The following is a 27,343-nucleotide window of genomic DNA, read 5'->3' as shown; positions in this document are numbered from 1 at the left end:
CTAGATGCAAGATGAGTGCCTAAATTCCTAAACTACCTCTCCAGCTGCCCAAGTATGCTTTCTGAGATTCTGGCAATCCCTGAAAGCATTTCTTGAGGTCTAAACTGCTGTTTTTAAAACATGTGTAAGCATCTGCCAGTGAGCCCGGCAACCTCATCAGTGCAGAAATGACAGAAGCTTGATTAGTTAGATGGATGCATGAAGAGATGGCTGAGAGACACTTAGTGTCTCAGCTTTGCAGAGCTAAGAAAAGAAAAAAAATGCTCAAGTTGGGAGACTTCTTTGCCATCATTTAATTTTCTCTCAATTTAAGAACTGCCTCACCACTTAGCAAATCTCTGCTTGAAAATGACACACAAAATGGAGTTCCCTAGTTCACAACAGTATCTGTTTTGAGATGAATCCTCTACAGAGTATGGTCAAATGACCATTTAAATTAAGTCTCTTCATCAGCCCATGCAAAGCCAACTCCATTCCCGCTGTGCACCAGACGCTCTAAGGGGGCATGGGATTTGAAGACTTCATTCTGGAGCGATAGCACAGCGGTAGGGCATTTGCCTTGCACACAGCCAACATGGCCGACCCGAGTTCGATTCCTCCGCCCCTCTCGGAGAGCCCGGCAAGCTACCGAGAGTATCTCGCCCGCACGGCAGAGCCTGGCAAGCTCCCTGTGACGTATTCGATATGCCAGACACAGTAACAACAAAGTCTCCAATGGAGACGTTACTGGGCCTGCTCGAGCAAATTCTTTATCTCAGAACTGAGAAAAATCTAGCTGAGATGATCTTTTTCCCCCCACCGGAAGGTTAATTTTTCTTACTAAAAACTATATTCATCATATGACTCACTACACAAAAGTATAACCTAGTTACAAACAAGGAGATGTGCAATCCACAACCAAAAAAGTAGCACTGTAGCACTATCCTCCCGTTCATCAGTTTGCTCAAGCAGGCACCAGTAACATCTCTATTGTGAGACTTGTTGTCACTGTTTTTGGCATATCAAATACATCACGGGTAGCTTGCCAGCTTTGCCATGTGGGCGGAATACTCTCGGTAGCTTGCCGGGCTCTCCGAGAGGGGTGGAGGAATCGAACCCGGGTCAGCCGCATGCAAGGCAAATGCCCTACCCGCTGTGCTATCGCTCTGGCCCAATGAAGTATATCTTCTAATATATATATAACATATAATATTAGCACTGCACTGTCCTTCCACTGTTCATCGATTTGCTCGAGTGGGCCCGGTAACGTCTCCATTGTAAGATTTGTTGTTGATATGCCAAACACAGTAACAACAATATATATTATTAATTATTAATTACTTTATGTACAAAGTATGTAAATATACTGTGCTAAGTCTTTGTTGACAGCATATGGACTACAGAGAGCTGAAAAATCACTGAGAAGACATAACTGCTCAATAGTTTGGGGTGGGAGATGTGTGCTGAAAGTAGAGAAAGGACCAAAAGTGATAGCCTCTCAGTATCTCTATTGCACATCATAATGCCCCAAAGTAGAGAGAGAGTCTGGGGGAAATTGTCTGCCATAGAGGCAGGGGGTGGGGTGGAGTGCAGGTGGAGGAAAGGATACTGGTAACATTGATGGTATGGACAATGTGCACTGGTGGAGGGATGGGTGTTCGATCACTGTGTGACCGAAACTCAAACACGAAAGCTTGTAACTGTACCTCATGGTGATTCAATTAAAAAAAAAAAGTGGCCCAAAACAGATACTTCATGAAGAGCACACACATATGAACAGATGACAGAGAGATGGGCACACTTGGGAGGCTGAGGGGGAAAGAGAAAAATCCATCAAGTATCATTTTATGTTCACTAGACTGGCAAAAATTAAAGTCTGGCAATTACGAGTGTCGAGACCACTTGGCGGGATGGCCTCTTTCTCTAGCTGTGGAAACTAGTGAAAGCCAGCACAGGTGGTTGTGAAAAGCTCCATAATATAAAACTAAGAATACAACTTCGCTCTCACCAACTTGACTCCAAGGTACAAGTGCACAGAGACCTTGAGGATAAAAATTTACAGGAATGTTCTTGAGAATACAGTTTACACAAGCAAACAAAACTAATAAGTGTGTGGAAAAGAATACATTGTGATACAGCCACACAAGGGGACATCCTACAGCCGAATCCATTAGCTATGGGACACACAGCATAAAGGACATTATAATTAACACTATAGTAAAGATAACATAGTAAAACACTAAACCCTACAAGATTGATTACACACAATGCTCTCTTGAAAAGGCAAAGACAGCTTTGAGAAACAGGTTTCAGGATGATGGTTCCTATCACAGGGTGGCAGAGGGCTGAAGGCAGTGGCTTGGGGTGGAGCTTCTGTGCAGTGGGGGGTCCTAGGGACTTGCTCTGTCATGTATTACTAACGAAATATTAAAATAAACACTGAAATTTCTGAAAACGGATCCGGTTAATAGTCACCAAGAATGAAGGTTAGGACTACGGCATGAAAACAAAGGTGCTCCAGCTTACCTTCATAAAGCTGTGCATACTGAGGGAAGCCTGTTGCCCGGAGCCAATCACAAGCTTCTTTGGCTTCAATTTCTAGAAGAGAACAGAAGAAAAAAGAAACAAGATTGTTAGCCCCTTAGTACAGTGCATCTTAATCATTAAACTCTGATTTTGTTACATAAGCAACATATGCGCATGCTGCAAACGGTCAAAAAAAAAGTAAGCTAACGTTTAAATTTGGGGACATCTTTTCATTCTTAAAAAAAAAATTATCTGCTTTTCTTAAAAAAAAAAGTTCTAGCAGTTAAGTGGCCATGTGCTGCCTCTGGGTTGAAGAGAAATCTAAAAAACTAATTTGAAGGCAGTCAGGCTAGCCAACAAAAGGTCACTAAATACATTAGACACCCTGGAAGGAACCTACACAAAGGGACACACTTCTGACACCCACTGGGATGGGGTGCTGGTCAGACTGAGGGCACTAAGGTCATTAACCCCACAATCCTGGCAGGCGGAAACGCCTAATAAAGCTTCTACCTCCTTGCAGTTAACAATTTGCAGCTAGAATGAGAAACCGAAAGGCCGCGGGTAAGGGGCACACTGTGTTCAAACTCACTCATGCACAGACTTACAAGTCCCTTAAAACGACTCACAGAGGAGGGTCGGAGCACATTAATTAGTGTCTCTGTTTACACAGAGAATATTCTTTCACTGCTCTTCCCACCTTCCTCAAGCCATTAGGCTACTTAGCACTGGAGGGCCCGGCCTTGATTTATAAGCCTCCCAGCATGGCTGAACTTGGTCCACATTCAAATGCTCACCATTAAGCATCTCTCCCCCAAGCTAGGTGGCAGATGGATGGATGGTCCTATCAAGAGTAGTATACATCGCTGATTTCTGTCCAGTCACTTTATGGTGTCCAAACACTTTCCACATGAGTTCTTGGGTCATTAAAGGAAAGACTATTAAGGACACTCAACTTTATTAAACCAAGTGGGAAGGTCCTTTTCAGCACGCCAAGGAAAATTGATCTGTTATCTTTTGATGAGTTACTCCACACTAGGCACAGAGTGTGAAAATAAAACTTTGCTTCAAGAATCTTTCACTGCTGTCACGAAAGTGGAATCATTAAACACACTTCAGGACTCAATTTGGGGACAGAAGACCAAGTAACAAGAAGGTGTAAAAGGACAACAATGAATTAAAGACTATAGAGAACTGTCCACATAAAGGTTCCTCCTATATTTACATCTATATTTTGCTTCACAAAGAAATCAGAAAATGTTATTAATAAATATTTCCTAGAAAATCTACATCACATGAAAAACCTATAAGGGCAACATTTTATTTTAAGGCATGAGGAAATTACTTGTCTAACTTCCTAGTCCTTGCTTAGAGATAGCTATCGATATAAAAAAAAAAAACCTTAAGGGTTAGATCTCTTTAAAAAAAAATTTGCTGGACACGGAATATAGACCGTAAAAAATGTTTTAAAGATGACTGTTATTATTTTATTTAGTGAGAAAGTAGAAGTCTCATTGCCCATCCTTACTAACTACAGATATGGCACCATTTAGTCAGTGGTAAGATTGCAAACACATATACCTACGCCCCAGTCTCTTTCTCTCTGTCTCTGTCTCTCTCTCTCTCTCTCTCTCTCACACACACACACACACACACACACACACACACACACACACCCCAGTCTGTCTATCTGTCTCAAACCCACACCCCAGTCTGTGTCTGTCTGTCTGTCTCTCTCACACACACAATCTTCAGAGTTTATCACTACTAGAGCACATTCCCAATTTTCTTATTAAAATGGCTTCAAACCAAGAGGCACGAAAGTTGCAAGATATAATTCTTCTAAACAATATCTACATTTACTTATATAACATTTTACAAGTTACAAAATACTTTCCCATCTATTACCCATGTGAAGTCACAGGGGTTCCGGAACTATTTAAATGTCTCATTCATTTTAACATCACTAAAAAAATAAAATATCCACTGTAGCACTGTCCTTCCATTGTTCATCGATTTGCTCGAGCGGGCCCAGTGACACTGTGAGACTTGTCAATATGTTTGGCATATCGAATACATCATGGGTAGCTTGCCAGGCTTTGCCATGTGGGCGAGATACTCTCGGTAGCTGGCCAGGCTCTCTGAGAGGAGTGGAGGAATTGAACTCGGGTCAGCCGACCGGCCGCATGCAAGGCAAATTCCCTACTCATTGTGCTATCACTCCAGCCCTGATGAATGTGTAACTTTTTAAAAAGCCTATTCACAAAAACGGACGGCACAGAAATAAGACCGTAACCTATTTCTGCAGAAATCAGAATTAGCTGTTCCCAGGCAATTGTCACTGCTATCTGATAAATGGGAGAGCTGAAGACGTCTTTCCCACTCTTTTCCAATTATCAACAGATCAAGAGCAAATGCTAGCAACCCAATATAAGGACTGATTAGGAAAAAAAAAAAGTTTTCATTTTAGTTAACATGAAATAAACCAACGTCTAGATCCCACCTAGAGAATACCAGGCTCCTCCCTAGTTTCACCCCAAGCCAAGCCATAGTTTTCATTCTTATCTCCTAATCAAAACTCCAGTTCTCTCATCACTTCTGAGACTGACTCCACCTTGGCTCCCCCAACTCCCTGCGTTTCAGTTCTGACTTGCGTCACCTCACAAACTTCACTGAGTTCTGCTGCCTAGAACATCTCCAAACGTCTTTGGGGTTTGCCAAAGGTTTTCCACAAGACCTGAGTGAATGTGGCAGTTCCTTGCTAAAGTGAATGTGAAGCTTTTCTCCCCGGATGTGGCCACACACTCCCTAAATGTCAGGTGCTCTCCTCTAGCCACCAAGACAAGTTTCACTTGTCCTTCAGGTCCCATCCCCAGTGGACTTCTACCTCATGGCTCACCCATAAGTAGGGAACTTTCAGTAAGTCCTCACTAAACGCGAGGCCCCATCCAAGCACTAATACGGGTTCACTTACTCTTCACATTGGATCTTCACACGATTACTAACGTTACTGGCAATCTACAGGTGAGACCAAAGAAGACACTGCCATCTCTTGATAAAAATCAGCTTTCTCTACATTCAATAGACCTCATGGGAGAGGGAACTAAGACCCAGGAAAGGGGAAATCCCCTTCTTCCTTAAAATATCTATATACAGAAGCAGGAGAGACATAGTAGAGGGGATAACGTGCTTGCCTTGCGTGCAGCTGACTCCCTGTTTAATCCCGGAGCAGGGAGTCAGAAGTCAGTCCTGAGCAAAACTGTCAGTTTTGAATCTCACAAAAAAAGTCAGTCCAAACCAAATCTGAGTGTATATGCCTGGGCGTAACAATGCACATTCAAAACAGTAAAGTTCTGCACTGGGTACATTGCTTCAGTTGCTTTAACTGCCCAAGGCAAATTTACAAGGCCTTGATCTAAACAGGATGCCCCCTCCCCCCTTTAGAATTAAGAATGCTAGTGTGAAAACTGATGGAGGATTTTTAAAAATCATTCCCACTGGGCAGAGGGAGCTATCAGAAACTAAAAATACAATGGCAATATGAAACTCTAATAACTGAATTTTCTCGCAGCAAACAAATGTGTTGAGGAGAAAACAGGAATTTTTTTTTATTGGAAACAGCTTTAGTGGTTAGTTGTATTAGATGAACGAGGGCCAGGGGACCCTTTTTTGTGGGGCTGGGAACCATTAGGCCATATTTGCACATTTCCTGGCATCATGGGATGCCCCTGTCTCCCCCTGACCCCCCAACAGCGACTTTCACCGAAATTTCCCCAGTCTGTCCTCAGGGGGCTGCACAGGCTCATCACTCAGGCATTTGAGCAACAACAGTTGGGTAACAGCAGGACAAGACTCCTTCCTGTATCCGTCCTTAGGCCCTCTGCTTTCTTGGAGAACCCGCAACCAAAATCAGGACTTGGAAGAATGTGACACTAACCTTCTCTTAAATAAAAGTCTAAGCATTTAGAGGCAGCTAAGAAAATCCAGGCACTCTGCAGATTCCTTAGATGCCCCAGAGACTCCAAGGAAAGCTCAATTTTTTGGCAGTCAAGATAGGATTTTCCTTTCTTTTTCATTTTGTTGTTTGGCGGTACCCTGCCATGCTCAGGGGATCATATGTGGGGCTGGGGATCGAACAGGAGGCGAGCGCTCTCCTTGCTGTACTGTGCCTTCTGATATTCTGATCCAAACTAACATGAATCCCCATGTTATGGATGACGAATTCCCAAAACATCATCCCCGGCCACACAGATTCCTTGACGGAAGACTCTGCTGCCGAGTTTCGTCTTCTGAGATGTGGCAGAAGGATGTCTCAGCCCTAGTAGAGAATCTATACCCCCCTGGGGGCTAACATCACCCCCCACTTGTAGGAATTCAGATCTTTTCAGTTTGGGAAGAGTCTGTGGACAGTAAAAAAAAAAAAAATCAAGTTTAAAGTAAACTAAAGTGGCAAGGCCCGAGAATCCGCAGCGGAACGCTAATATTATTAGCCTGGCCTCCTAAGCCTCCTACCTGCCTCCCAAGAGGCAGCCCCTGATAAGCCCCGCCCTTCCTGTGATGCTCACAGGCCAATGGGGCTTGTTTTCTGGTTCGTTTTCAAATACACAATTAATCCTGTTATGCTTCTGCTTATAATTTCAGTGACTCTGAAGCCCTTCAGATACAACCCAAACCCCTCGCCCTTCAGAATCTGGCCCTTGTCTGTGCACCCAGCTCCTGGCAGGTATCCAAATGCAAGCTTTGCTTCAGTCTTCCTGACTCCAAGGGTTCTTGGATGCACCTTGCTCTTTTGTGCCTCTGTCTCTTAATCTGCTGTCTCCCCTGTTCAATAGATAACCCTGGCCACCTCACCCATCAGTCTGGGTAAGGAGTATCTATCATTAGTATTTTTTTTTTTTGGAGGGGTGCTGGGCCATACCCATTGCTACTCCCCAGCGGTACTCCTCATCACTTTGAGCTATCTCTCCCCACGACCCAAGCTCCTTAATTCACTTGTACCAACACTGTTTTTTGGTTTTTTTTTTTACATTGGAAGCGCACAGTACTATTCTTTCTTCAAACCGACTGGAACCAAAAGCCTGTTTTTGAAGTTTGGTGAAAACAAAATGCTGAAGACAAAACTGCCAAAGACTGGTTATCAGCAGATTATCTCCAAGATGAACATTTATTAAATGTGAATATTATCTAATCACAGCATAGATTTCAACTAGCAACAAGTAGCATTCCTACCCTCAGGTGCCTCAAAAAATTCTAAACATCTGCCATGTGTATTCTGAAAAAGACCAGGAGGAGGCTGCTGAGGTCAACTTCTATGCCTTTCTAAGCCTATGGTTGCTTGACATTTGAGCTGTCCCTCAGAACGTCCTAGAAAGTCATACATATAAGCTCAACATCCTTCAGTGCCTCCTTCACTCAATCCTTATTTCTTAGTCTCCCAGGTGTACTGTCCGCTGAGTGCAGGGTCCAAGACACACTCCCTTCTCCAGCGCAGGGAGGGCACAAAAGCAGAGTCGTTGGCGAATTCACAGTGAAGGGCTATTCTAACACCCAAAGGTTTGCTGGGCTCCATGCGATCCTTGTTCAGGAAGCCCCCATTTCAAAGAACAAAGGCACTGGCCTAACAACTGTTGCAGGCCCCCACAGTCCCTGACTAAGTGACCTAGACTTTATTTTCTCTTCTTTCCAAACATTTCTTCTGTTTGCTGAGGGTTTATCGTCTCTGGAAACTCCACCGGCACGTTTCTCTTTGTGTGGTGCTGGGGATCAATCCAGGGCCTCGCATGAGCCTGGCAATCATTCTACCACTGATCTACATTGCCCCCGACCTCCATTTCTATAACAGAGAAATAGAAAAGCCCTTTACCTAGTTTACTGATGTGCCCCAAGCATGAACAAGAGTGACCCATAAAGCAGATGATCAATAAGGATTATAGAAATCAATACGTCACAGACATGATTTTTATTCTTGTGAAGTGTTCTTAATTTTTTTTGACCAGTATCCAAACTAAGAAATACGGTTTACAGTGTAACCCGTTAATGCACGCGCAATATGTACGTGTATACACAGGCGCGCACCCACACAGACACACACACAGAAAACAAAAAAGTTTGACTGAACACTTAGAATTATGCCACCTGACATTTTCCTATTTCTAAAATGCCATGTTGTCGTGTGTTAACTTACCAGTGACCAGTATGAGATACAGGATTCTCCCTTGCAGAGCTGCTTTGTCAAAATTTTTTTTTTTTCATTTTTAAGGGAGGGCTGCAGACAGAGCTCAAAGGGCTGAAGCAAAAAAATGTGGGAGGAGCCTCGGTTCAATCTCAGCACCTGAGTGCCCCCCAGCAATGCTAGGTGGAGCCCCTCCCCCCCAAAAGACACAAAAGGGAAGGGTGGGGCTGAGCAAACTGGCAGGAGAGATCTAATCTTGCAGGCTGGAGGCCTAGAGTTGAATTCTATCCCCCAGAAACAACACAACAACAGGACAATAACAACATACAGGATCACATTGCAACCAAGTGAGAGAACACTCTTCCCGGGCCTAAGCACTTTCACTTTGCATGACCCTGGGCCCCGCAACTAAGAGTGTGATCATGACAATCAAGCATGTGGCCCCCTCACTGTAAGTATAAGAAGAAAGGGAAGAAGGGGAAGGCCTCAGAACAGGGAAAAGATGTGACACAGAGACAAACACAAACTGGAGGTGGGAGAGCAGGGGCCTTGCTGGGGACAAGAGCTGGGGCCCAGATTTTATGCTCCCCTGTCACGTGCCCCCTCAACACGGTACCAGGAAGAGGCGTGAAGGAGACAGAGAAAGGAGATGTGTGCAGAGACGGAGGACGCAGGTCTGAGTTACTGCAAACAAGAGGTTTCTCCATAAACTTACACCCTCCTGAATCTGGTGGCTCGATGATTTCACCATTATTTCCTCAGGTGTAAAACAGTTTTGCATCAGGTGTCCCAAACCCCTAATAATCCATCACCCAAAAAGGGGTCAAAGTATCACCAAGCCAGGAAAACAGGTTCAGGGAAGAATCCATCGCTTTGTTAAGTAACTCCAAAGATAACCTCTTTGGACCTGTTTGTTTCCTCCTCTTTAAACCTCATATTGCCACAGGCTTTGTAAATTCCCTACATTTCTGACCCTGAGATTTCCTCTAAGGCCATTTCCACTTCTCACTGAAATGACCATTACACTAGGCTCCATTCCTAAGGTGAATTTCCTGCCCACCCGCAGCAAAGCCAATCAATGGTAACTGCCCTGAGCTCCCCAACTTTTTGTGTAAATTGAAATTGACTGTTGAGATTTATAACTTCTTAATGAATCAATTTAAAAAAAATTGTCCACGGAAATGTAGGTCTTTATTATAGAGAGCTAAAACAATTCTTAAATGTTTTTTGCTTAAGTTATATATTTTTAAGGTCCTCCAAGTGCAATTAATCTTTAGGAGCTAAAAAAGATAATACAGGAGTTGAAGTGTTTAGCTTGCATGTGGGGGGCCCTGGCACCACATATATTCCCTCCCTCCCCCTGCCCCCCCCCAAGCACTGCCAGGAGTGATTCCTGAGCACAGAACCAGGAGTAACTCTGAGCATCCCTGGGTGTGGCCTATCCCACTAAATTAAGTAAAATTACTCATGATGGGAAGAAAACCCTTTGACAGCACTCAAGATTTCCCATTTGCTTGTTGATCTTCGATGTTTTTTGTTTTAAGCAAACAGCTTAGCTGTTTCGAGGGGCATCAGTAAACTGGGTACTGAAATGCATCATGGACTTTACATTTTCTCTTGGCAAAGGAGGAAACCGGCTCAGAGGTCAGGTAATTTGCCTAAGGCTCTGGCCAGGCTAGGGTGGAACACCTTCCATATGCTCCATACTGTCAGCCACCAGACTGCATTGGTAAGAACTTTAAGTCTAGGGGGAGTTTTCCAGCTGTCTCTCACCCTCTCCTGCTTCAGGTTTGGAGAAAGGTATGTTGCTTTCTAGTAAGGAACATTCCTAGAAATAATATAAAGGGGAGAAAAGGACCATCTTGCCCAGGGATGTGCTAACAACTTAATAAAGGATCTTTCCCTGAAAGAAGAGAACCCCAAGAGACACTCCCTGTGAGCCAGTATACCTGGGATTGGCTGGGATGGGGGGGAGGAGGGAAGGGAGCACCTCTGGGGAGGAAATTCAATCAACTGAAATTCCCTTGGAGGAGCCTTTGGTTCAAACATTTGCAAAATACGTTTTGCCCCACTGACCAGGAAAAGGCAAAGCAGCAAGCAGGTCTGGAGGGAAGCAAACTAAACAAAGCTCAGAATCAGTATTGATCGCAGCCAGCCTCTGCCAGACAGTGGGACCCTGCGCACTCCCCAGATGCGCCACGGCATCGATTTCCAGGAACAGAAAACGCAGAGATGGCACTAATTGCCCAGCACAAAGAAGCCAAATAAAATGAAAATAAATGGTCAAGGAAATGGTCACCACATCATCACAGCTTTCTGCTTCCCTCAACCTGAGGCGGGATGGGAAACCTTTGGTTTACACACATACAATTTTGTGTCAAATGTGGATACTTTTCAACCAGGTATCTTGGGGGGGAAAATGGAAAAAGCCCTTAAAATACTATGTTAAAGATGACAACTGCATAGATTAAGAAGACAATGCCAAAGGATGTTTAGGAGGGTCTGTGTTTTTGAGTCTCATTTTTTGGTAAAGCAAAGCAGATGTCATTAAAATGACATAATCCATTTTTTTCCCTGGCTTTGAGGCTACACCCAGCAGCGCCCAGGTTTTACTCCAGGCAGGGCTTGGGGGACCATATGTGGTGCCGGGGAAGCTCCATACACAATGTACTATTACTATCTATTACTATCCTTTAAACTTATCCTTCAAGACAAAACACCTGCAACAAATCTGAAGCACATACTCTCTCCCATCTCAGTCATTCAAGTTGGCGGGCACTTCAGTTCTTTCTTTTACAGACATTAGCAAAGCTCGCAGCCTGCCTCCACCCCCCCAGCCCCCACCCACCGCCCCCTTTGGCCTTTCCCCTAAATCCTTCAACTACAGCACAGGAAATAGGAAATACTGGACAAACTGTAGTGCTACAGATAGCTTACAAACCAAGGGAACAGCGAGGATTTCTAAAGAAAGTTCACTCTGATTTGAGCCCATTCCGACAGAGAAGAAAAAAAGAAACTACGAAATAAAACAAAATTTCAAAATGTTTTATCAAAGACCAATGAACATGCAAACACACCAGAAACTGGTTAATAATTATAATATAATATAAACCTCCTCTAGCTATTCCTTTGTTTAACCTCAAACAGGAAATACTATTCAATTTGACTTCTCAGTTTTGTAGGGGGTCCGGGAGCAGAACGGGTGGGGGGGGGAGGGAAGAGGGTGAGCAGGAAGACTATTACTGTCTCTGAGTGAGGGAAAGAATTATTCTAACCCAAACTGCTTGATACCTGGTTTCTCAAACACACCTCAGAGAAGGGTCAGAATCACATTTAGGTATGTGTATTTGTTTAGGAATATTTCTGGCTTTCTAACAGACATTTTTTGTATGGATCCAGAGAGCTCCTCATTTTGCTACTATTCCTGTTTTTTTCTTTGCCATCTGGAGCAAGAAGAGGTTCATAGTTCAGTCAACTGACAAAGGACCTTGACAAGTCTGTATTTCCAGGCCTCTTGGCCCCTTGCTAGGGCAGAGGCAATGCCACGTTTTTCCGGGCTGCCTTTGCACTGTTCTGGAATTTCCCATGAAATGACTCTCAGAAACGCACACAGACACACTGTATGTCCAGGAGTCCCCTGTGACTTTGTGGAGTATGTGGAGCCTGTCCCTTGCAACTGGCTGGCTTTGTCACTTCAAGAGATGAAGGGGATCTTAAAACTCCGGCATCTGCTACTGACACTGTTGCCCAAGAGTGACACAGGGTGTGGCTCAGGGGGTTCAGGGGCCATTGGTCACTTTACCTTTAAGGAAGGTCCCTTCCTCGCCAGCTTCCTCCAGGCGGTAGTCTGGGAATCTCTACAAGCTCAGGGTGTGGAAAACTTTGTCCCTCAGACATCCTCTGGGACTTGGTGAGAAGGAAGGCGCCTTTCTGACAAGTGGCAGGAAGTGGCCCGAGTCCTCTCCACAGGACACTCCAAGGTGGGGCAGGGACAAGAACAAAATGTGAATGGGAGGTGAAGTGGCTTCTGAGACTTCCCTGACCTCAGCCTCCAGGTCCGGTCCCTTTTGATTTTTCTCCTGGGGCCAAAGGGAGTAGGACTCAAAAAGGCCAAGGAGTAGAGATGTGCATGAATGGAAAAGCAAAATACCCTGCCACTATGAAAGTCCGTGTCATCCACAGTTAAGATTAAGAAAATAAAGTACGAATGATTGGGAGAAATTAATTCCTTTGCTGTTTTGCCTTTAGTTTTTGGGCCACACAGCTATGCTCAGGGCTTATTCCTGGTGGTACTCAGGGGATCATATCTGGTGCCAGGGATCAAACCTGGGTTGGCTGGCCACATGCAAGGCAAGTGCCTTATATCTCTACTATTTCGCCCTAGTACAGTATTTCACTGTATTTTTCTAGTGAACAGGCAATGCAATTCACGTGCTTTGGGTAACACCTGGAAAAAAATCTTCCTAGGGCAAGTAATTTTAAAACTCTCACTGAAGAATGCATTATTCCATACAGTAGGAAACAGAGGGGGCCGGAGAGTGATAGTATAGCGGGCAAAGTGCTCACCTAGCCCATGGTCAACCTGGGTTGGATTCCTGGCACTCCATATGAGGTCCCACGGGCCTATCAGGAGTAAGCCCTGAGCATCGCTGGGTGTGGCCAAACCTTGCCCCTACCACCATCAAAAGAAAAACAAGAAAGAAAATAGAAGCTAGAAAATGGTCTAGCTAAGATTGGCATAAGAGAGACAGACAGAGTACCTAGTCTTGGAGGGGACACAGAATCGCTACTTTGCCAATTTTGGACCCCCGAGAAGACAGTGCGGACACCAAATATTATCTCCATGAATTAACAGACTCTACAATCACACACTGTAGAAATCCTTGCTTTGCCCACACAGAAATATGGGGTATTTAAGTCTCCCAGATCTCCAATTCCTCATCTGTAAAATGTATAAAACCAGCCTTGTGGAGTTGTGCAGAAAATCGATGGTGGTAAAGAAATCAAACATCATGATATACTTGCATTTCTATATATTATTGCAACCTGGCAAAAATCTGGATCTTGGATAAGAACTTGTCAACGTTGACGGTCACTTGAGAGACACTATTAAAATGCGTGAGCTAGGGGCTGGAGAGATAGCACAGTGGGTAGGGTGTTTGCCTTGCACGCAGCCGACCTGGGTTTGATTCCCAGCAACCCATATGGTCCCCTGAACACCGCCAGGAGTAACTCCTGAGTGCAGAGCCAGGAGTAACCCCTGTGTATCACCGGGTGTGACCCAAAAAGAAAAAAAAATGTGTGAGCTAAATAAGCAAGGCTTTCTTCCTGTCCACCAGGAATTATGATGGCCAGGCGGGAAGACCTTTTGGGAAAAAATGTTATGACCGAATAGACCTAATTAAAGAACCCCAGCAGGCCTCCTCCCTATGCCTTATCACGGATCTCGATAATCCCTAACAATAACACTGGGTCCCAGAAGGAAAATTACGGAGACAGGAAGAGCTTTTCTCAGATGGGAATCTTACCCCTCTCACAGTAACTAGATTTCAAACTAATCAGGAGCTAAAAGAGAACACGGGTTCCAGTGAAATGTTTTACCCCTCTAGGGCTGCCTTTCCTACAGAAGGGATTTACCCTTCAAGTTTCTGAACTTCTCTTAAGTCCAGGGCCACAGAGTCCAAAATAAAGAGGGATGTGAAAGTCAGCTTCAGAAAAAGCACTTTTCCTTCTGAATGCCACACAGCCAAGGCCAGGAGGAACCCGGGACTGGGCTATTTGGGATACGGTTCCTCGATACTCACACTTCATGGGAGCGCATTCATTCACCTTTGACCATTAAGTGAGGGAGAATATTTTTGTTTGGGGGCCATACCTGGAGGTGCTCAGGGCTTACTCCTGACTCTGTGTTGAGAAACCACTCCTGGCAGACCTCGGGATCATATTGGGTGCCAAGGGATTGAACCCGGGTTGGCTGCATTGCAAGGCAGAGGGCCCTACCCACTGTACTATCTATCTGGCCCCTGCGTGGGAAAATTTTTTATGACCCAAATGTATTACAGACTATCTGGATAATTTCTTTGCATTGTTAGCCCCACAATGCCTAAGCATTTTAGAATAACTCAATTAAACTCAAGAGAACCTCCGAGGAATGACTATTTTTAGAAACAAAATTCTGTCTGCTCCTATCATTCTAATCGTTGTACTATGCAAACACTGAAAATGAAAATCTCCTTTCTGCCCAGGTCTGCTTTATGAGAGTCACAGCAGCATGGCATGTGAGCTTCCATGCACTTAAGATATTGGGGCCAGCTTTTGCTCTGAGGTTCTAAAACATCGAGAAGTCAGCCTTTAGTTATTTGGCAATATCCAGGGAGGAAGGGGAAACATCTGAAGTTATTTTTACTTTTACAAATCTTCTGGCTGTCCAGGGTTGGGTCAAGTATTGTCTGGAGCCCTGTAGGGTCTCTCTCTCTCTTTTTTCTTTTGCATGGCCTCATTTCCGTCTTCCTGTTGCTAGGAAGAAGAATGAAGCATGAGAAACTCGTGTTTACAATACTGGACCATCCTGTCCAGCACAGGCCTCTCTTCAAAAGAAGAGTCCAATTCACCCGCCATACTCTTGATACCCCATTCTTCTGGACCATGTTACCCTGGCTTGAATATTCTCAAAATTCATGATTTAACCACCTTTGGCATAAAAACACATCATCCCTTGAACATTGCATCACAGGTAAATCTCCAAAGGGGCAACTAAGGAAACTTATTTTTTGCATTTGAAACCATTCTTGGAATCCCAGCAAGTCTCTAACTGGAAGGCATGGCTCATTGAGGACTCCACAGCGACGTCATGCTCCACACAAAACAATCCAACAACTAAAAGTTCAAGTACCAGATACAGTTTCCACTCACATCAGATGTAGTAACTTGCTTAAATCATAAGAGATTTTTTTTTTAATTATCCCGGAAGCACTGAAACATCCCCTCTAATACTTAAACACCGTTAATCTTTTCTTTGAAATACAGTATAGAAAAACAGCAAAATCCCAGACCAAAAAAAATGTCCTTTAGGTTAAAGGGCTACTGACCTCTCACCTTTGCCCCAGATCTATAGGTAAAGTCTTTTGATTTGTCCAGTGTGTCAGAGCTTGAAACAGTGCTTTCAATTAGCCATAGTTAACTGCTTAACTGTTCTACCTACTCACTCTTGAAGGAGTAAGTGGTGTTTCTCATCAAAGATTTACAACTGGGACCTTAAATGATCGATGTTATGGAAACCATGTTTCTTGTCTACCCTAGCAAAGGCTGGAGTTGGGGGAAATAAGTCAGCCTCCTCTTGAGCTTTGAGGCTGCTTTGTGTCCGTGTCAACGTGAACTGAAATAAAATCTGCTCTTGTCAGAAGCACACTTTTAAAACCAGCTGGGAAAGTCAGTCTGTTGTGCTTCATTCTAAACTCCGAACCTCATTGTAAACTCTGAACGGTAGTGCTAATGAAAAAAAAAAAATCCAGTTAGGGCCATGCTGTCCACCTGGCATGCCACGATAAAATACACGAGATCTCCAACATTTTCTCAGAAAAAAGATTCGAAATCACTTCTGAATGCACATCTGCTAACTATTTGACACTCCTTCCCTGGGACTTTAGCTCTTCCATTAAAAAGGGGCCAGAGACTTAGAGAGCCCCCCTCCACCATCTGCTGCAGTGGGCCAGCCAAGATGGCACTTGGTGTGTCCAGTAATTCCACACGTGCAAATGATCTCCTCCGAGGACCAGCCTGCAATCCAGATGGATGCTGAATTAGTCAACCTCTTGGAACTGCTGAGAGATTTACATTCGGAGTTCTGCCGGGCTATTATTTTTCCTCATCCCTTCAGCAAACAGTTGGGGGGTGGGGGTGGGGGGTTGTAATTTGAGACTCTCTATTCTGCCTGCTCCAAAGCTGTGATTTTTATTTTCTTTCTACCCAACTGCGTCATCTATGCCACCGTGAGGAATCTTTCTCCGACGGATGGCTGTGCCCAGGCTGCATTCCTCCACCTTAGCAGCAACAGCTGATAGAGCTTCGGCAATCTCGAGCCGCAAACCCTAGGTTCATCAGATCGGGGGCAAAAAAAGACTCACTCAAAGCGAAGGTAAAGGCAAGTTTCCTTGTCCAGGATGCGAATCTAAGCGGGTTTCCTTCTACAGCTTTGAGCACAACCTGGTCCATTTGGGGAACGCTCTGTCTCGAGACACCGCCCGGCATCTGGGAGAGCTCCTTTTGATCCTCAACCTGCCCTCGCAGTAAATCCGGTTACGACCCCACTAGCTGCAGAGGAGGCCGGCCCGAGAGGTCGTGACTCTTCCTAGATTCGGCCAATTTGGAAGCCACAGACGCCGGGATTCCGACCCCGCCGGCTTCACCCAGGGCGGTCTCCGGTGCCCTCGCACCAGGGGGGCTGGGCGCCCCACGGCGAAAATGAACACGTGGCAGGGTCGGTCTGCAGCGGGCAGGGGTGTAACTCCCGGCAAAGATCAAAGCCTCGGCCCGTGACGTCGGAGGTGGGATCAGGGGCGCAGTGGGGCACTGCTCCAAAAGGACGTCACCCCAGAGCACGGGGGTGGGGGGGAAGGAGGGTCCGGCGGGGGCGCTTCCTTCCTCTCGCCGGCCCCGGGACGCGCGGCGCCTCCGCTGCGGGCCAAGGGCGTGGGCATCTCCCAGGGACATTTTCGGGAAACCGGACCCAAAGCCTCAATACGCACAGACACAGACGGCCTTTTAGAGCCAGGCGCCCCTCAAGAGCAAGCCCCGGGGGGCAGGGGGATCTGGCAAAGTCTCAACATTCTCCCTGGACCAGCAGTCGCCAAAGCGAGACTTTTCCCGAATGCGTCTTATTTTCCAACATTTAAAATACTTAGGGGGAAAAAAAATTTTTTTTTTTCTGAACGGTTTCAAGCTAAGACAACTCCCCACCCTTCTTCCCCCGGCCCCCCGCAACTTGGTGGATTTTCTTTCCAGCAACTTCAACCATCAGGAACTAAGTCCAAATGGGTCACAGCCGACCAAGCGTCCCCGGGTCATTAACGTTCCTAACAAAATAGACGCAGAGGCGGGCGCGGGGCTGGTTTGGGTGAAGGTCAGCAGGAACCAGGCCCGGAGTGGTGCTCCAAGGAGAGAGACCAGGGCCAGGCGACATCGCTCCTCGGAGCCACAGCCCAGATGCCGAGGTTTAGAGCCAGAACGGCAGCGCGGCCGAGCAGCAGCTCTCGGGCCCTGCGCGCCCCCCGCCGGCTCAGCGCCCCCAGGCCCGGCGGGGCGCCCAGATGGGGTGCACGGCGTTAGTTGCGCTGGCACCCCTGCCCGGCCTCCACTCCAGCCCCGGACCCCGCCGCGCGCTGCCCGGTCCCCGGGAAGCGCCAGCCCCTACACAACCCCGGCAGCCGGGAGGCATCCCCGGGGACGCCAACCCCCCTCCCCATCCTCTGGCCCTTCTCTTCCCCCACTCCACCTCCTCCACTGCAAGGGGCTCGGGCGACGCGGCCCCCAGACTCCTCGCCAAGCGCCTCAAAAGCCCAGAACGGCAGGCACCGACTTGACCAGGCGGGGTGACATTTCCTCCGCGGCGGGACCCCTGCGCAGCTGGCTCCCGCGGCCGCCCGAGCGGCCAGGCACGAGTCTAGCTTACGTGTTAGGATCATGGTGTCCGGCTTCTCTCTGCACATCCAGTGCGGTGGGCAGCGGCGGCGGCGGGTAAGTCGAGGCAGCCCGAGGCAGCGCGGCTCCAGCGCCGGGACGCGCGCCCCGGGGGTGCTCAGCGCATCCTGCGCGCCTCTCCGCGCCCCTCCCCACGGGGGCCCCCGAAAGAGCGCGCTGGGAGAGGCCGCCAAGGGCCGGCGCTCACGGCGCGGGACGGGCCCCCGGGAAGCCGTGGCTCCGGCGGCTGGGAAGTCCGGCCATGGCCCGGGCAGCAGCGAAGCGTCCTCGCACGGCCACTGCAGCGCGATCCCCGGCGCGCCGCGCCAGCCGCGCCCTCCCGCAGGGCCCGCCCAGGGCAGAGTCTCCGCCCCCGGCCCGCGGCCGCCGCCTCCGGCCTGTCCCGGCTCCCCGCCCCGCCCCCCGCCGCCTCGGGCGGTCCTCAGACCACGTCCCGCCCCGAGCCCCGCGCCCCGCGATTGGAATGTTTTCCTCCCGCCCCCGGGTCTGCAGCTGGGAGCGCCTAAAAGTCTCCAACTGCTGGCCTCAGGGACGAGCAACGGCCGCTTGTACCAAGCCAGATGCTTTTACTTGCTGGGGAGATCCAGACCAGCCCTCGGAAAAGCGCGCATTTTCCTTTTTTTTTTTTTTTTTTTATTTGGCGGGGTGGGGGGTTGGGGGCCACATCCGGCGGCGGTGCTCGGGATTTAGTCCTGATTTTGAGCTCAGTGATCACTCCAGGCTAGACTCAGGGGTCCATATGTAGTGCCTGAGATAGAACCTGAGCCGGCTGCGTGCAAGGCAAGCACCTTACACAGCGTACTATTTCTCCCATTCTATCCTTTTGGTAGTTTTGTACACTTAAAAAAAAAAAAAGAAAGAAAGTAACTCCTTCCCCTCTCCCCTCTCCCCCCCAATTCTCGTGGGGACGGCGGGAACGCAGAAAAAGCGCGGAGTTAGGAATGAATCCGTTTCTTGTTCTGTAATATGGGGAGATGTCCCTATCCCTTGGGTCCTCAATATTCATCACTAAAGCCCAAGTGAGTACAGAAAGAATGGAGGCAATTAACATAGTTGTAGAGCGGGACTGAGTTTTTTTACGCAGCGCGTTTTGATTCTACTGCTGGCTACTATTCTTTTAAACCCTGTCCGTAACACAGCAGCACCGGAAACTTGAGGGACTGCAGCAAACTTTGCACTTAGAATCTCTGTGGGGGAGAATCTGCATTTTACCAACACCTGGTGATTCTTTTGAGTCCCTGATATTATAAGCGGTGTCAGTTTAAAGAGCACAACTGAATACACAATCCCATTGAGATTTTTTTTGGCGGGGGCTATATTGAAGGGCGCACCCAGCGATGCTTCGGGTTTATTCCTGGGTCTGTTCTCTGAGATCTCTTCTGGAAGGGTTTAGGGGACCCAAAGTAGTGCCAGAGACCCACACTGGTCTGTCACGTACACGGCAAGCAGCCGACCCAGTGTACAACAGCTCTGGCCCAACAATCTCATTCAGATTGAAAAAAAAAAAATCCAGGCTGTAGTTTCATTAAAAAAAAAAATTCCCTGAGACTAATTGATGCTTTCTGCCTACTACCCCTGGGCAAAAAAACCAATAATTGTAAACCCATTCATTCGACAAATACTGATGGCATTTTATTTGACAAAGCACTGTTTCAGGCTCTGGAGACAAAGCAAAATGTAAGTCACACAAACAAAAATCCAAGTAACAAACATCTCTTCCTTTCTGGAGACTACTTCCTGACCGGAAAAATGTCCAATCAACAATATAAGTAAGTAAAGCAGTGGTTTCAGTGAAGCAAGAAGCCAAGGAGCGGATGTGGGAGCTGATTTTTTGTTTTTGGGTGACACGGGGCAGTGTTCAGGGGTTACTCCTGGCTCTGCACTCAGGAATCACTCCTGGTAGTGCTAGGGGGACTATATGGGGTGCTCAAAAATCTGCTTTTAAAAGGAATACGAGACAATGGGAGAATTCAGAGGCCTGAGCAATAGTATGGCAGGTAGTGCGCTTGCCTTTCACTAGGTCTACTGGAGTTCCACCTCCAGCATCCCACGCGTGGTTCCTGGAATCTGCCAGAAATGATCCCTGAACACAGCTGGGTATAGCCCCCAAACTAAAAATAAATAAAAACAATGGGAGAATTTCGATACTCTTAATTCTAAGGGAAAATTATGAATTTGGGGATGGAGAGAGAGAGTCCAGGGAGGTAAGGCACTCCTTGTATGCTGCCAGCCTGGCTTGATCTCTGGCATTGCCTATGGTTCCCTGGGCACCACATACAATCCTCTGAGCACTTCCAGGAGTGATCTCTGAGCACAGAGCCAGGAGTAAGTCCTGAGCACAGCTGGGTAAGGCCCAGCTTCACCCTCTTGCTCACCACCTATCAATCACCCCCCTACAAACAAACAAATTTCATAGCCAAGTTTTAGTTTACAAACACAGGCTTTCTTTTCATTCATCTTTCAAAAACAAAATGAAAACTTGACTAATGCAGTTCTAATTTGCCCAAACCCCAATTCAGCTCTGTGGAGCCCGGGCAGAGAGGTTAAGAGGCCCTTTGGTTCCTTTCTTTAGCTGGTAGTTCAAGGGCTATTGTCTGCACACTTACAACTCTGGGGGATGCAAAGGTAAATCAGCACAGAGGGGACCACTGCTGTCCAGGCCGTTTAGTCTGGTGGAAGCAGCAAGCAGGCACTATGAAGGTGGAGGAGGAAGTGGGGACCTCACATAGCCCAAGAAGAGAGGCAAAAGGGGAGACCCTCTGGAGTCCGGGCACTGGGACAACTGTTGAAAACCACAACTGCCAGCAAAGGGAGGAGTAGGGGTGGGGTTGGGGGGTGGGGGTGTGATTTCAAAGAATGACTGAAAAAGTTAGGGCAAGCACGTTTGGTTCCCTGTAACAAACTTTGATTCATTAAGACAAACTTAAGGATTGTCTTATATTCAATGTGATAAACAGGAAGTAGACATTTGAATGGAAGATGATATCTCCTAATCAGGTTTGCATTCAAAAGGATCATCAGGGCTACCCAGTATGGACTCCAAACCTTGACAAAAGGGATACTTCTCCTAAATATACCGACAATTCAAACTTTAGAAAACAACAGACACTCTAAGTATCTTCTCCAAAGCACTTCAATTTTCAGAAAAGGCCCTCAGTGTTTACTATTAGCAGTAAACATTGTATTTTAATTTAATGAGGGTTGTAGGGAGTTGGCAGCGCAAACCTGGCACACCCCCCTTCCAGTAAGTATTCATCTCTCAAGAATGCTAATCGTTTTTGTCACTTGTTACTCAAGCCCCATTCCTTTCTCCTTGATTTTGATGTTCTCTGGATCTTCTCTAATTTTATTGCATCTCTCTGGAGGTTTGTGTTATGTGTATTTCCCGGCTAATAATACTAATAATTCCAAAAACATTTTCCTTGGTGATGCACTGGCTTGCATTTGGCCTTCTCTGAATCTCATCTTCTTCCATTTGATTTATTGACGCAGCCTGTGTGCTGAGTCAAAGCCCAGTTTCCATAGTTGGAATTCCTACTCCTGCTAGGAATGGGCATGCTACCTTTTGAAGAGTGATTGAGAGCAGGACTTTTGGAGCAGGACACATTAGCTGAGTGATAATCACATTATTTGGCTTCTCAAACTTCAGTTTCTTCACCTTTAAAGGAGGGCATTAAATAGTGCGTGCTTCACGTTGTGTTTATGAGGATAGAATAGGATAATACACCCATGCAAAGCACATAATAAACACTCAATGTTAGTTATTAGCATTATAGAGTACAAAGTAGACACATCAAACAAAGACATGCAATTTCTATTTAAATAACTCTCCGTGAGAAGATTAAAACAAAACAAAACAAGACCTTGACTTTAACCTTTGTGAATCGGAGGGGCCTTTACAAACTGGGGAAAAGAAGGAGTGAAAAAGTCATTAAGAGTGTCAACAAACAGCGGTTGGTCCTTTACCAGATGAAAGAAGGTCCCCAGGGCAGCTCAGTCTTTCCTTGTCATAGAACCTTCCTCATTACTTAAGATTTCATTTGCGTATCACAGCCCGGCATCATTACCGTGGGCTTGCCAGCTGATCGGCCTTCTGTAGATTGGGAATCAAAACTCTGAACTCTAAGAGGAGAATTAATGTAGTCTCCTACCTTCATTAGTAGTCTATGGTTCTCTAAACCCTTTTCCTTATATGAGAGTGAAAAAATCATCACAAATTACATTGGGCATTGTCACTGTTGGTGGTGATAACTATTTGTTCTCAATGAAAGAGCATTTATTAAAATTTCTGTTTTGTTTTTGGGCCACCACTGGAGGTGCCCAGGTCTTACTAGTGGCTCTGTGTTCTTGGACCATATGGGATCCTGGGGATTGAACTCAAACAGCTGCAAACAAAGCAAGCTCCCTACTCACTGCTCTGGCCCAAATGGCAGATTTTTTAAAAAGAGCAAGAGGGTAGGTGTAATAGTACAGCAGCTGGTAGGGCACTTGCTTTGCATGAAGCAGACCAGGAAATGATCCTATATGGTCTCCAAGCTCCACCAGGAATAATTTCTGAGTGCAGAGCCAGAAGCTCTGAGCATGTGACCCAAGAATCATAAATAAATAAATAAATAAATAAATGGGAGATTTGACAAAACATCTGAGCTGTTTATTTGCTGCTATATTCTTCTCAGTTTGAGTGCCTGTCTCTTGGAAGCTCTTCTTAGGGTACTCAAATCCTGTCTCTTTGGATGTTCACACATTCAACTGGAGTTTGATCAAGGAAATAATTATCACAAAACTCTTGAGTGTGACAGAAAACTTCATGAGTAAGAGATTTCTCTCTAGGTCTACACTATGCAACACTTGCTATGAGACATCACTGATGAAGTCAAAAGACATATTTTTGCATTTCCCACTAGACTGTGGTTTAAAACTACCAAAATGCAAATCACTCACCAGGTGATGCCTGTGATTAAAAACCGGGATGGTGAGATCAGAGAAACTCAGGGCACCCCACAGATGGTAGCCTCTACCAGTGAGACTCACCTCTTTGTTAGCATGTGTTAATACAGCAACTCTGCTGTCTGGACTTAAAATTTTCTTCAAGAGCCTTAGAATCAAACCTCCTGATCTCTGACATCAAACCTCCCAAGTTTTAGAAGCTGGCAACCAATTATAAAAATCTAAATCCATTCCAAGTCATTTCAATTTTGGATTTCATTTAGCTCCAGGGCAATGAGTTTAAACCTCTGCTCTAGTGATCTGAGCCAAGTCATCTCTCTGGAAATTTATTTCTCTCCCACAGGAACTAAAAGACTCCTGTGCTTGGAAAATGTTGTAATATAATTTGTTTTCAACAGAGTATTGTGAAATTAGAGCAGAAAATAATTTTTATTTGTAATGGTTGAAAAGATTGGACAACAGAAAATTTTAAAAAATAATTTTAAGCTGTTCATTTAAGAGTAATCATTAAATTAGAAATTTGATGCATGCTCTTAAAAGATTAATTTACGTTTACTCTCAGTGACCCAAGTGAGAATTCTTTCTCCACCATTTACCCTAAAGGCCCTAACTGGTATTTATTTACCCTAACTGGTATTTATTCTTTTTATAGATGTTTAAGTAAAGGCCCTCCCGTTGATCATCGATTTGCTCGAGCAGGTCCAGTAACATCTCCATTGGAGACTTTGTTGTTACTGTGTCCGGCATATCAAATACGTCACGGGGAGCTTGCCAGTCTGATGCCCTGCGTATTGAATGGGGGGGAAGGAGAAAACAGGGAATGGAGTGACAGTACAGTGGGTAGGGCATTTGCGTTGCACATGACTTACCTGGGTTCAATTCCTGGAACCCCACTTGGTTCCTTGGTTACCACCAGGTATAATCCCTGAGTGCAGAGCCCTGAGCACCACTAGCCCCAAAAAACAGAGAGAGAGAGAGAGAGAGAGAGAGAGAGAGAGAGAGAGAGAGAAGATAGGGAGGCAGAGAGGGTGAGGCGAGTTGGAGAGAAAGAGGACGGGGGGAGGGAGAGAGAGAGAGAGAGAGAGAGAGAGAGAGAGAGAGAGAGAGAGAGAGAGAGAGAGAGAGAGACTAGGGGAAAAAATCTGTCTTTAAAATTTACCGAGGGCTGGGGCCAGAACAACAAACAGTACAGCACATAGGGTTATAGGGTGCTTGGCTTACACATGACTGACCTGCTAACCCAGGTTCGATCTCCAGCACCCCATGTGGTCCCCTGAGCACTGCCAGGTGTAATTCCCATGTGTAGAGTAATTCCTCTGAGCATTGCTGGGTGTGGCCTAACCCTCTTCCCCCTGAACATTAAAATTTACCTAAACTAGCACTCTAGCTAAGACTTTTTTTTCTATAAATTTTGAACAATTTTTACGGTCACGGTCCTCCCGTTGTTCATCGATTTGCTCCAGCGGGCCCAGTAACGTCTCCATCGTGAGACTTGTTGTTACTGTGTTTGGCACATCAAATACATCACGGGTAGCTTGCCAGGCACTGCCGTGCAGGCGAAATACTCTCGGTAGCTTGCCGGGCTCTCCGAGAGTGGCAGAGGAATCGAACTCGGGTCGGCCATGTTGGCTGCGTGCAAGGCAAACGCCTTACCGCTGTGTTGAACAATTTATGTTTGGAATTTTGGAAAGAACTACACATCTAGGGGGTATGGTGCCGCCAGCTGGTCAATCTGTACCTGTGAGGCGAGTGCATCAGCAGCCTGATGGCGCCTTCAGACTTCCAGATACCCCAAAATTGCTGCTGTGCCTTTGGCCAGACCCCAAAAACTTGGGACAAAGTTTACCAAGGAAGTAAACGGCCAAAAGTTAGGTATGTGGGAGCCACACCCACAAACCACCTCTGGCTCAGCTATATAATTGGAGGCATGGCCTCTCTGGTTCCTGACTGAACTGCTTAATGGCCATGATCCCAGAGACTCAGAAACAAATCTCGAAACCCAACGGTTTTTGGCAGAAATGTGTCCGATCCCTGTAGTAGGCTACCAGCACTGGGCCACCCCAGGTGGGACTAGGTTTGGTGCCTTGGCCTGTTCCCCCTGGTGGCCTGGTGGCCATCATCCTCCAGAGGCCACTGGACAGGTTTGGGCCCGTAGTGATGAGACATGCAGGACCACATGGGATGGGGGTGGAGCCAGCCCTTTCCTCCCCGTCCCAATGAGACCCCGAGTCGCCACCCACGAATGGCCTCTCTGGCTCCTGATCAAGCTACTTAACAGCCGTGATCCCGGAGACTCAGAAACAAATCTTGAAACCCAACAGCCTTTGGCAGAAATGCGTCCAGTCCCTGCAGTAGGTTACCGGTGCTGGGCCACCCCAGGTGGGAATAAATTTTGTGTCTTGGCCTGTTCCCCCTGGCAGCCTAGTGACCGTCATCCTCCAGAGGCTACTGGACAGTCAGGTTTGGGCCCGCAGTGATGAGACACGCAGGGGGGCCTCCTGGGATGGGGGTGGAGCCGACCCTCTCCTCTCCGTCTCAATGAGACCATGAGTTGCTGTCCACAAACGGCCTCTCTGGCTCCTGATCAAGCTACTTAACAGCCACGATCCCAGACACTCAAAACAAATCTTGAAACCCAGTGGCTTTTGGCAAAAATGCCTCCAGTCCCTGCAGTACGTTACCGGTGCTGGGCCACCCCAGGTAGGAATAGGTATCGTGCCTTGGCCTATTACCCCTGGTGGCCTGGTGGCTGCCATCCTCCAGAGGCCAGTCAGGTTTGAGCCCTCAGTGACGAGACACATGGGGCCTCATGGGGTGGTGGTGGAGCTGGCCCTTTCCTCCCCATCCCAATGAGACCCTGAGTCGCCACCCACAAACGGCCTCTCTGGCTCCTCATCCAGCTGCTTATTGGCCATTATCCCAGAGACTCAGAAATAAATCTTGAAACCCAGAGGCTTTTGGCAGAAATGCGTCTGGACCGCGCAGTAGGTTACTGTTGTCAGGCCACCCCAGGGAGGAAAGGGTGTTGTCTCTCCACCTGCTCCCCCTTGGTGGCTGGGTGGCTGCCATCTGCCAGAGGCCACTGGACAGTCAGGTTTGGGCCCGCAGTGATGAGACACGCGGGACCTCATGGGATGGGGGTGGAGCCGGCCCTTTCCTCCCCGTCCCCACGAGACCCCGAGTCACCCCCCACGAACGGCCTCTCTGGCTCCTGATCAAGCTGCTTAATGGCCATGATCCCAGAGACTCAAGAACAAATCTCGTAACCCAGCAGGTTTTGGCAAGAAATCCCTCCAGATTTAATTGTTAAAATTTCAGATTTTCAAAATTGCACGGCCACTACTGCAGCCACGTGACATCGTGTTATTCATAACAAGCATTAGAAAACAAATTATCTACTGTTGTCTTTTCAGCAGATCTGAGTGTTGGGGTCAAATCCCAAATAATAATGGTGAATGTGGTGTCGAAATGTTGAATGTAATTAAAGTATAGAGAGAGTAATTTGGAAATCATCTGCACTACAGGTGGGCGTAGGGTGTGGGATGGGGGTATACAGGGGATTTTGGTTGTGGATAATGGGCACTGGTGAAGGTACGGGTGTTTCATTGTATGATGGAGACTTAAACCTGAAAGCTTTGTAACTGCTCTCAAGGTGATTCAAGAAATAAAATTATAAAAAACGGGGGGAAAAAAGTAAGGTGGAGTTCATGCACAATTCAATCAGCCTAATCAGTGGCTGAATAAATAGCAGTACTCCTACATTAAAAAAAAAAAAGAACTATACATCTGTCCCTGATATTTTAGTGGGACGTGTCCTTTATTTCTTGCATAAATATGAACGAATTACTATTTTAATTAAACACTGAATTCCAAATATGAACAAACCTGGTACAGTGCTTTTGATCATTCAATAAGTATTGATTAAACCTGAGAGAAGGTGGGAAGCAGATGAGGCAAAATGAACATGAAGATAAGATTAGTGTAGTATGCTCTTAGGTGCCAGGTGGGATATGATCCTGTGCT

The 27,343-nt window shown here is 46.6% G+C and overlaps 1 protein-coding gene across 4 annotated transcripts in view; it reads right to left on the bottom strand.

Moving 5' to 3' along the window:
* Window positions 1-27,343, bottom strand: part of DLC1 (DLC1 Rho GTPase activating protein) — a 461,166-nt gene that overhangs the window by 31,329 nt on the left and 402,494 nt on the right. For 2 of the 4 annotated variants that reach the window (XM_056113856.1, XM_056113857.1), the window contains one exon: window positions 2,506-2,577. In XM_056113856.1, coding sequence (XP_055969831.1) covers window positions 2,506-2,577 — 72 coding nt within the window. Of the gene's footprint in view, window positions 1-2,505; window positions 2,578-18,167; window positions 18,226-18,344; window positions 18,706-27,343 lie in introns of those variants that run through there. The other 2 variants (XM_056113858.1, XM_056113859.1) reach the window with 2 other exon arrangements.

The sequence above is a fragment of the Sorex fumeus genome, unplaced genomic scaffold, assembly GCF_029834395.1.
Source record: "Sorex fumeus unplaced genomic scaffold, SorFum_2.1 ptg000024l, whole genome shotgun sequence".
In the NCBI taxonomy this organism is placed as follows: Eukaryota; Metazoa; Chordata; class Mammalia; order Eulipotyphla; family Soricidae; genus Sorex; species Sorex fumeus.
The sequence above is the reverse complement of the archived record's forward strand: the minus strand, read 5'-3'. Positions and strand labels throughout refer to the sequence as shown.